The 10,000-nt window shown below is 37.9% G+C and overlaps 1 protein-coding gene across 2 annotated transcripts in view; it reads left to right on the top strand.

Annotated features, from left to right (window-relative positions):
* The window catches only part of rhbdl1 (rhomboid, veinlet-like 1), a gene marked incomplete at both ends in the record, with an annotated part of 47,571 nt that overhangs the window by 14,122 nt on the left and 23,449 nt on the right, over positions 1–10,000 (top strand). Inside the window, 3 exons of one of the 2 annotated variants that reach the window (XM_079261291.1) lie at positions 1,482–1,706; positions 2,587–2,735; positions 2,847–2,959. In XM_079261291.1, coding sequence (XP_079117417.1) covers positions 1,482–1,706; positions 2,587–2,735; positions 2,847–2,959 — 487 coding nt within the window. The remainder of the gene's footprint in view (positions 1–1,481; positions 1,707–2,586; positions 2,736–2,846; positions 2,960–10,000) is intronic. The other variant, XM_079261292.1, reaches the window with a different exon arrangement.

Genomic DNA, 10,000 nt, shown 5'->3' on the forward strand with positions numbered 1-10,000 from the left:
TTCAAGTATATACACACACTCACAGTCACACACTTTGTTCATGGAAAATTTTCTTGAAAACAAAGAATTGCATCTCAAGGGCAGAATGATGTCAGCAACCCATTTATGTCTGAACACAAATCAGCTCTGCCGAAAGCCGTGTTTCTACTTAGTTTTTATCAAAACCCACCTATACGTTAAGAATAACGTTTTTTCCCAACTCTCTTCAGCCAAAATGTGATGGCAGGGCAGGTTGTTTAACATGCGTATGAATGGCTTTGATTTCTTGGAAGAGTAAATGTGTTCAGCACCACACGGCAGCCAGGCCATCATTCTGCTGTCAAGATGCTGGACAGGACAAGAGAGAGAAAAAAAAAAGAACGACTTTGATATGAAAAAATGATCTGCTGTTGAAATATGAGTAAAAATTACATTTATTTCTTCTTCCAGTAGTAACTCTGGCACACATTACAAATTAATTAAGCACTGAATACTGTTTTTACCTCCTGATTAGGGCTTTAGTAAGAATAAACACTTGAGCTCCCAGTTGCGTAGAGGCAAAGCTACTTCAAAAATGTTATTAATCATTATGAAAGACTAACTTTCCCAGGTACTTTTGACTTCACTTAGTTTTTGTTTTTATTTTTTATTTATGATTATATTTGATCTACACATGCAACAGGAAAAAAAAGACATGAAATGATAATCCATTAAAATGGGCACATGATATTGTAATGAACAAGATTTGCATGCAGTGACTTTATAAAACATTAGCTTATAGGACCATTAGCATTTCCCCTGCTGTTCTTCATGTAATCAATGTTTCATGAATGTTAGTTCATCATTTTTAAAAACGATGATTAGATGCACAGATGATCTACACATTGCAAAAGACCGAACCTTTTTTTTTTTTTTTCATATTTGACCATAGTCTTAAGGACCTTTTGGGTTTGATTTATGAGACTTCACTGTAAATAACTTACAAGGTTTCTTTAAAGCTAAGCAAAGGATTGTGTGGTAATCGCTTAAAAGCCCAATAAACTAGTTGGGTAAAACACATAACTTTTGCAGTATAATTATCTTTCTTAACTTAGTGGCCAGCTGTTCTGTCCAAGGATAACAAAAGTAATTCAGAAAAACTTTCATAGTGCACTTTTTTTTTTTTACCAAGTTCTCACTTGTTTGTTTGAAGGACAGAAAAACTAAGGTGTGAAAAAGACAAGCTGAGCTTCCTGGTGGGTTGTGTGTTGATTGGGTGACTATTTCTTGGTTCACAGGGAAAACTTTTAGAAGTTACATGACATATAATGTGGCTGGGGAACTTTCACAGGTTTTGTTTGTTACTTAGGACAAAGACAAACTCGTACACAAGTCCCAGATCCCACACTGACAAGTGGTTTCCAAGTTTAATCTTGGATATTTAAATATACTGCTTAGTTTGATGCAGTGAAAAACTTCTAAATTAAAAGTGAAAACATGCATGTTTTTAATTTTTCACTCAGATGAGCAGCAAGCGCTCCAGCAGTTTCCGACGGGCCATCGCTAATGGCCGGCGCACGCTGCAGAGGGAGATCCTGCTGGATGAGACGGGGCTGGGTCTATACAAACGTTTTGTCCGTTATGTGGCCTATGAGATTCTGCCCTGTGAGACGGATCGACGCTGGTACTTCCACCAAAACCGCCTGTGTCCTCCGCCTGTGTTCATCGCTGTTGTAACCATTGTTCAGGTTAGGGCATCACATTATCAGACTCTTGTAGGTAATTAGTCGTACATGTTATAGTTATCTGATTATATGTAATGCAATAATACAATTTATTTCCACTCATTTCAGTATTTCTTAAAAATTCTTTTCTCATGCGTGCAGTGCTGCAAGCCTCTAGAGTTTGTAGTCATTTGCCCAACACCCTCTGAAAAAGATTTTCTGCTTTGATCAAATTATTTTACTGTGAGCTTAATGCAAACTGGTAAGCCCTTAGGGAACCAGGGGCTTAGTGATTGCATTTAATACAGTTCCTTCAAGGTGAAACCCACATTTAGTCAGATATTTCGGAGACTGACTTCGGAATCAGCTCTAGAAATCAGCGAGAGAAAGAGAAACAGAGAACCTCGTGCGTTGAGGGCCTCACAGGCCACCGTTGAATAGTTACAGATTAAGCAGTAAAAATAACCCACAGCTTTGTAACAAAACGTCATCATTTCCCCTGAAATCATCATAATTCTTAGGAAAGAAAGCCAAGTGGTCTTATAATGCCTCCAAAATGGCTCTGAATGGTCTGTAACGACAATGAGAATATGATAATAACAGTTCACATTCATTTTAATTCACAGAGACAATGACTCATTATTCTATGAAAAGAAATTAATGGAACTGAACCAGATGTGTCTTTTTTTCTCTTGGCAGTAATTATCTCCAGAAGTCCAATAAGAATCAGCTGAGCCACACAAAACAGACAAAAAAAAAAAGGCGTAGCGTGTCTTTCATGAAGCACAATGGCTTTTGTTTTGCAAGGCAGTTTTCACAATCTTTTTAACCCAGCAATCTGCGGAAAATGGAAATAATGAGCTTTTCAGGTAGAGCTGGTGTCATTTTTGTGTCTGTATTGCAGATTATTGTGTTCATGTGCTACGGCATCATGCTCAACAAGTGGGTTCTGCAGACCTATCAGCCTGACTTCATGAAGAGCCCGCTGGTCTACCACCCCGGTCACCGCGCACAAGTGTGGCGCTTCTTCAGCTACATGTTCATGCATGTTGGGTATGTTTCATGATCTCCACACACGTCTGCTTGATTTCTACAGGACTTGTTCAGTTTGCTAATGCAGACACGGCTAAATCGCCCTTATTTCTCTGTGTGCTCTCAATGCAGTTTAGAGCAGCTGGGATTCAATGCTTTACTGCAGCTGATGATTGGAGTTCCTTTAGAGATGGTCCACGGCATCTTACGAATAAGTTTGCTTTATATGGCGGGAGTTCTGGCTGGTGAGTGCTTTTTTTTTTTTAGAGAAGGTTTCTATGATATAAACGATGGGCTCATAAAGAGTGTTACCAAGCACTGTCGAGAGGGAGCCTATGGGACCTGTAATTTTCTTGTTATTGATATTGGAAAATCATGACACTTTTGGATTAGCTACTAATTTATTTTTTTTGTAACACTTGCAACCATATAAGGACAGAAGAAAAAGAAATTATGCTTCAGTTTATCTTTGTGAGATGAAAGCTATAGTTTTAAGATAATTAATGAGTGAGATGTCACATTTTACAGTTGTTAGTTTTTTTAAAAATAAATTTGAAAAACAACTTTGATTACACATGTTCTTGCTGATTTCATAAACCTTACTACACTGTCTCACATAATCCAGATATTGTAGAAAAACCATCTCACAGTTTAGTTGATTTGCAGTGCATTATGAGCTTTCATTTAAACAGCAACCTAAACAGAAAATGCTGTTTATTCTGTTCTCCTCTGTGTTTCCTTCAGACTGCAGTCAATCTGCACTGACCTACTTTTCTTTACCATTGTTTATAGAGGCATTTTCTGAAAAGTGTTTTGCTTTTTGCTTATCATTTATTGAGCTGAAAGTGTATTACTACATTTTATGTTTGCTTCATAAAACCCGGCAACTACTTTTTGTGGCACTAACACCACAGAGCAACAGAACCTGTTTGTGTCATGTCCTCAAACTAAACAACAAACACTCATCTCTACTTTTCTTCTCTTCTCTTTCTGCTTTCATTTTCTTTATCACTGAAAGTAAATGAGTTCAAACTCAGACTAATTAAATGCAGCACAGTTTTAGATTTTAAACCCACACTGAAGTTGTTACATAAGCAAATTCTTACTCTTAAAAGCGCCTGTTTGCATGAACGTTATTACGTTTGTTGAGGTTGTATCGTTTGTGTTTGTCTTGTTCACTGGAGCATTTTTGGTCACGAAGTTCGTGACTTTTTTTCTAACCATAATTCGTTTCCTTTTGAGAGGAATATTCATATTAAATTATATTCATCTAATTTGAGAAACCTGATTTTTAAGCTTTTCTCTTCCTTTGACTAAAGAAAACTTAATTCTTTCCGTCTTTCCTCTCCTGTCCCTTGCCTTCATACGAGCATGGAGTTAAAGCTGCTCAAAAATCCTTCTGTAAAAAAGACCCCTGCTCGTTCCCTCTACGCACTTGCATGAAAACACACTCTTAACACTCATGAATTATTGGAGCTTTGATTTATTTTCAGCAATGATGACAGGGGGGAAAGCAAGCGAGTGTGGGACTTAGAGGAGGAAATATGGGAGAGTAATGCAGGGTCTCTCTCTGGAGAATTAGCGTAAGTGCGGTTTGAGATGCTGTTTGGAGATTTAAGCTGCAGCAGGAATCGAGAAGGAGAATAAAGCAGCGAGGAGATCATATGTGGTGACATTTTTACCCCCTGAGCTGAGAGTTAGAAACGTTTGGCTTTGAATTCTGTACTTAGGGTGCTATGTGTCGTGATCAGGAACTGAATGTGTGTTACATAAGATCTGAAACTGTGCGTTTGGAATTCATCAATGCTTCCTTAAGCAACATGTAATCAGTAAAAACTCATCAGGTAATTATCACCTTCATTTTATTCAGCAGTAATTTGGTTTTGAGTTTCAATTCTGCCTGTCAGGTCGAGCTTGGCTTTGTTTTTTCAAAGAAAATACACTTTTATGTCGCAAAATATCTTTGTTTTCTATATAAACATGTTTACTCTCAGAGCACACACAAAAAAAAAAAATCCTGAGCTCTTGTTTCATATTTCAAAATGGGAATTAGGATACCGATGAGAAATGCTACTGAGTTTTTGTATGAGCAGACAGTTAAACAACAAAGGCTCTTGCCTTTGTATCTTCTGATTCATTTTATGCTGCAGTTTTCAACCATTTTAGCTGCATGGCTGTGTTGATGGCTGGCAGCATCAGTCTGCTAAACCACTGCTTTGCTCCAGGCTAATATGTCACAGAAAGCTGCAATTCAGATCAACACAATTTAGTGTTCATATGTCTGCCTCAGGACAGGCTGCTATGATTTTGATGGTGCTTTGACTTTTTGCATAGTGCAGGGATGTCCAGTTCCAGCCATGTTGTTTCCATGCTTCAACACGCCTGACTCAGATGAATGGCTCATTAACAGGGTTGTGTAGAACTTGGCAACAAGCTCTTACAGAGATTTATTTAATTTGAGTCAGGTGTGTTGGAAAATCTGCAGGATGGCAGCCTTGGACGATTAGAGCTGGACATCCCAGACTTCGTTGCATGCTTCTGTCCATCAAGTTGTTATTTGTACTTTTCCTTATAACAGTGATGCATCAGCCTTTCCTTTGTTCAGTTTAGTGATATTCCAAATAAGCATATCTGAGTGTGTGCACCCGGTCTCTCACTTTCCTTTTTTTTTTTTTTTTCCCGTTTTTTCAAAACTCAAATCTCTGACTGCTGATGGCTGTTAAACATCACCTTATGCTTCAGATTTCACTTGATTTTTCTCCCTCCTGTTTGTTGCCCGTGGCAGTCTCATGTTTATATTCATGCAGTCTTGTTCTCGCTCATGAGTTCAATCATGTTGGCTGTGTACGCACATTGCTTGTTATTTTTGTTGTAAGGCAGCAGAGCTTTCAAGTTATAGTTGCCCTCGATGGGTGCATTTATAAAGCAACCATGCTCCAGGTATTGTGCCTTTATGTGTTTGCCATAACAACAGGCTGCAAGAATTTCTGCACTGCTTGGCGCCTTTTGAAAGCCAAAAGAAATATCTCTGTTTTTAAAGATGACTTGAATTTCACAAGTGCAAAACTGTTGTCACAGTCGTAGACATTTTTACGTGCATGAATGCCCATCTCTGTGGGGGTTCTGTTGAAAATAAGGTGAGTCATAGAGAGTTTAATCTAGATGGGCGATATGGTGCTTTATATACGGTGCTTTATGGACTTATATGGACTTTGATAAAGTCTGATGTGGATGCTGTTCCAAAAGTCCTGTATTGTAGTGCGCTTTGGGAGGAATGTTCGACACTGGAGACTTTGTCCTTGGATGTGTGCTGACAAAAGGAACAATTCTGTAATTACTTTTTGACAGCGTCATTCAGCCCATGCTCCTTGTCCTTGATCATTTTGCATCCACTCAGTAGTCCTTCGTCGCGCTGCAGTATAAAGCGGATGAAGTGCTACACTTGTGTCAGGAAATTTTTAACAGCGTCACTCAGGATTCCAGCCCTCGCTGGCAAGATGAATGCTAAATGTTGACTCGTGTGAAAAGTATCAGCTCTCCTCCACGTTAAAGAAAAGATGCAGGGATTTGTTTTTTTTTTTTTGTTTGTTTTTTAATCTACCTTCTTTTTTCTCTTTCTTTCAATTCATTCCCTCCGGCTGAAAACTCCTCAGACTCTTTTGTGTTCCCAGACATCAACAGGTGCCAGAACACCTTGTATTTTTCTTACATCCTATTGTGAGCCTCAGGGTGTCTACCTCCTGCAACACCTCACGTTTTAGACTAACCAGAACTTTCCACAGCCTTTTTGAAGAGTGAAAGGTGCTGGAAGTATGAATGCTCAACTTACATATCAAACTGCAACTGAGTTCATAGTTTTGACATGCTGTACTATTCATTCTATTCATTTATTCTCTCCTGTGTGCCACCTGTCAGTAGATATTCTGTAATCTCTAAATGACACAGCATGTAGCGACTGTAAAACGTTCACTCTGAATTATCTGACTTTTGTCAAGCAAATCTAGCTGAAAGAGGATGTGTTGCTGTCTCACCAAGAGCTCATGATATCACACTGGATTTGAAAGCAGAAGTAATCAAGCATGAAGCCACTAAGAAAGGAGGATAATAAAGAAAGAAGAGATAATACTGTGTGTCACAAGTCCTACAGTGTGGTTTTTCTAGCTCTTCCACAATTTCTCCTTTCTTTTTGTCGTTGAAAACAAATATATACATAAAATATTCCGATTACATTTATTAAAGACACAAGTACGGTATGTTTATTGAGTGCAATCAGTGACTTTTGTAGATTAACTTCAGTTAAAAACTTTTGGATATTAAATCCATAAATGCATTAATAGACCAAATGATCCTTAATGGTCATACTTACTGTAATAATAGTTATTTTAGTTGTTTCAGTCTACATCTTGGCAATAAAACTCACAAAACATACATGCAAGAAAATCATATGTTGCGCAAAGATAACATACTCAGTATGAACTGATTGAGGACATGGAGAGATGCACATAAATGTTATTAAAATATTTTTTTTATTTCTATAGATTATTTGGTATTAGACATGCAGAAACAAGATTCCTAAAATAGCAGCTAACATATGTCCAATTCAGTTCAATTCAACTTTAAATATTTTATTTTCCAAGATTGCAGGATTTACGTATTGCTTTTTGCATAGTAACGTACAATCTTAAAACAGGCACCTTCAGGAAAGATTAAATTAAAGGGTAGTAATATCATTTTAAATCTACAGAAGGAAACATATATGCCTTTAAGGACAGATGAATCATGTGCTGTACATACACACATAGAATGTGACAGCAGACCTCTGACTCATTTATTTTTCAACTCAGATAGTCAGTAAATGAAATAGACAATAGAGGAAAGAAGTTGCTTTCTCTCCGCAGCAAAATCCAGCCAGCACCTAGAAAATAACTAACCAACAGATTGGACCGTGCTATTTCTATTCCACCACACCATGACAACACTGTTGTGATGATTTTTCCGATTTTATTTGGTTTGTACTGAGATTTTACATAAAAGAGTAGAAACTGTAGTTAATATAAATGCATCTACAGATCATGAAGTCACAGTTACATGGAACATTTTGATAGCAGTGATGGTATTGTGCATGTTATGTTTTGCTGCTAAGAGGCCCTCAACTACTTTCCCCGTCACCTAATTTGAATACTAATTTTATACTTCTTTATTTTGAATATCAAGAAACAAAAGAAATATTAATAATTCCCCCTTTAGTCCAAGGCAGTTTCTTCATATATATTTTACAAAGGTTGAAAACCAAAAATAATTGTTACATTGCAAATTGAGAAATTACTGGAATATATTTCTCTTATTTATCTAGTTGATCACTAAATACTTTATACTTTTGAAGTAACAAAAAAAGTTCTGCTGATTATCTAAGTACCTCTAATCAGATACTGTATTGCCATAGTGTGGTATTTGGGAAAAGTTGAATAATTTATATTAAATGAATACTTGGTACACAAAGGTTTCTGAATTAACAAAGAAAGTAATCTTAGATATGCCCCTAAAGACATGAAACAGAAGCACTGAGGCTTTACCTGGTCACTTACTGACTGAGAAGCTTTTGTCTTATCTCATATTGGCTCTCCTACAAGCAGACCCCATGATTTGAGCAAAGCATGCAGGCTTTTCTTTTCCTTGTGTCCAAGAGCCTGTAAACTCCAAGGCTAGAAATCACAGTGCTTACACTGCTTGTTCAAAAGGAAGAAAGAGGCATGTGGTCTGGCTGGAATTAGTAATGGAAACCAGATCAGTGACTGCCTGTTGGTATAACCTCATTGCTGCAAGCTAGTTATTATTGTCAGCATTACTGAAAAGCCCCTTGCCAAGTCACATTTCATTTATAATCCCTTAGCATTTGCTTAATATTCCTGAGATATCAGACAGGACTGCAATAGGGTTGATTTAGCTGCTTTGAGACCTGTCTTCAATTGAGTTATTCTTCTCTCAAGCCCGTATGAGACTGTTTGGTCAGTAAATGACTGAATATCCTAAGACTTTTTCCACACTGGTTTCATATTCTTATTAGTTGCCAGGTTGATACTTTAAATTAGCATAGTGTACATATTTAGGCAGGGTAAATTGATTATATCTGCTGCTACTGAATAGAAAACCTTGATGCATGGCCAAAAGTTGCTTTGCCATCTTCCATTTTGCTTGTTTCATGTTTGGTCAAGGCACATAAGCTGCTAGTTCTGCTGTTCTGTGATATCCTATTATGCCCCAAAGCCTTAAGAATATAGCTCTGGGGTGGAATTAAATAAATTAAAATGAATTGTTTGAATTTTATGGTTTCAAAATATTCTTTTTTATTGACTTGATTGGTCATTTAGAGTGTATCTTTATTTTAAACTCAATTTTAGTGAAAGTCATTTAATAATTAGCTTTCATGCCATTTCCATTTTTCAGTTAGTCCTCGGGTAGAATACAGAAGTTCACTACATTAAATGGCACTTGGTATTACACTTTTGATTCAAAGTACTGCTAAAACTTACTTCCTCTCCACTCAATGCACAGTTGTAGCACTTGATCTGCAGCCTGTTTCAAGTTTGTCTGAGGTTAGCTGGGATTGTTGGAGAGAAGTTCAAACGGATAAGCGGGCGCTGCCACACCTTCACATTGCATCAGCTGCATCAGCAGCTGAACACAATTAATGAGTAAGAGATGGAGATAAGAAGACAAGGGAAGACAGGAGAAAAGAGAGAAAGCATCACAACCTGAGGCTGAATTAATCACTCTTGATGCCCTGGAGTAATGTGACTTAGTCTGGCTCTTTGACTTTGGCTGTGACTCACTGCAAGCTCCGGTGTAGACGTGTTAAACAGCGCATCGATCTGATTGGCTGTAGGTGAATCCTGGATTGTTTGTGGGGAGCAGGAAGTGTTTCCAAGACTTGAGAGATGAGGGGTGGCTTTGCTTTTGTGTGTGTGTTGTTGTTGCCATGTGAATGCCAATTATTTCTTGCTTCAGTCTGACTTTGAAGGTCTGCTAGCAGAGTGTGTGGCTGTGACGGTGCACTATTGTTGTGGTTTGTAAGAAATACAAGGTCAGATTTCTATGTTTGTTGCCAAGCTATGCAGGATAGCAGAGTATTGTATGTGTTCAAACCCCCAGTGAAGTGTAAAGCGTCTGGTCCTGTGTTTCTGATGTACTCCCTCGGCACTGAACCGAGCTAAGACTGATGAAGCAGGGTGACCTTGGTGTGTTGCAGAGCCTGCCAGCATGATTATGGTAATTCCCAATCCCCCCAT

This window comes from Telmatherina bonti (assembly GCF_933228915.1).
Source record: "Telmatherina bonti genome assembly, chromosome: 21".
Classification (NCBI taxonomy): Eukaryota; Metazoa; Chordata; class Actinopteri; order Atheriniformes; family Telmatherinidae; genus Telmatherina; species Telmatherina bonti.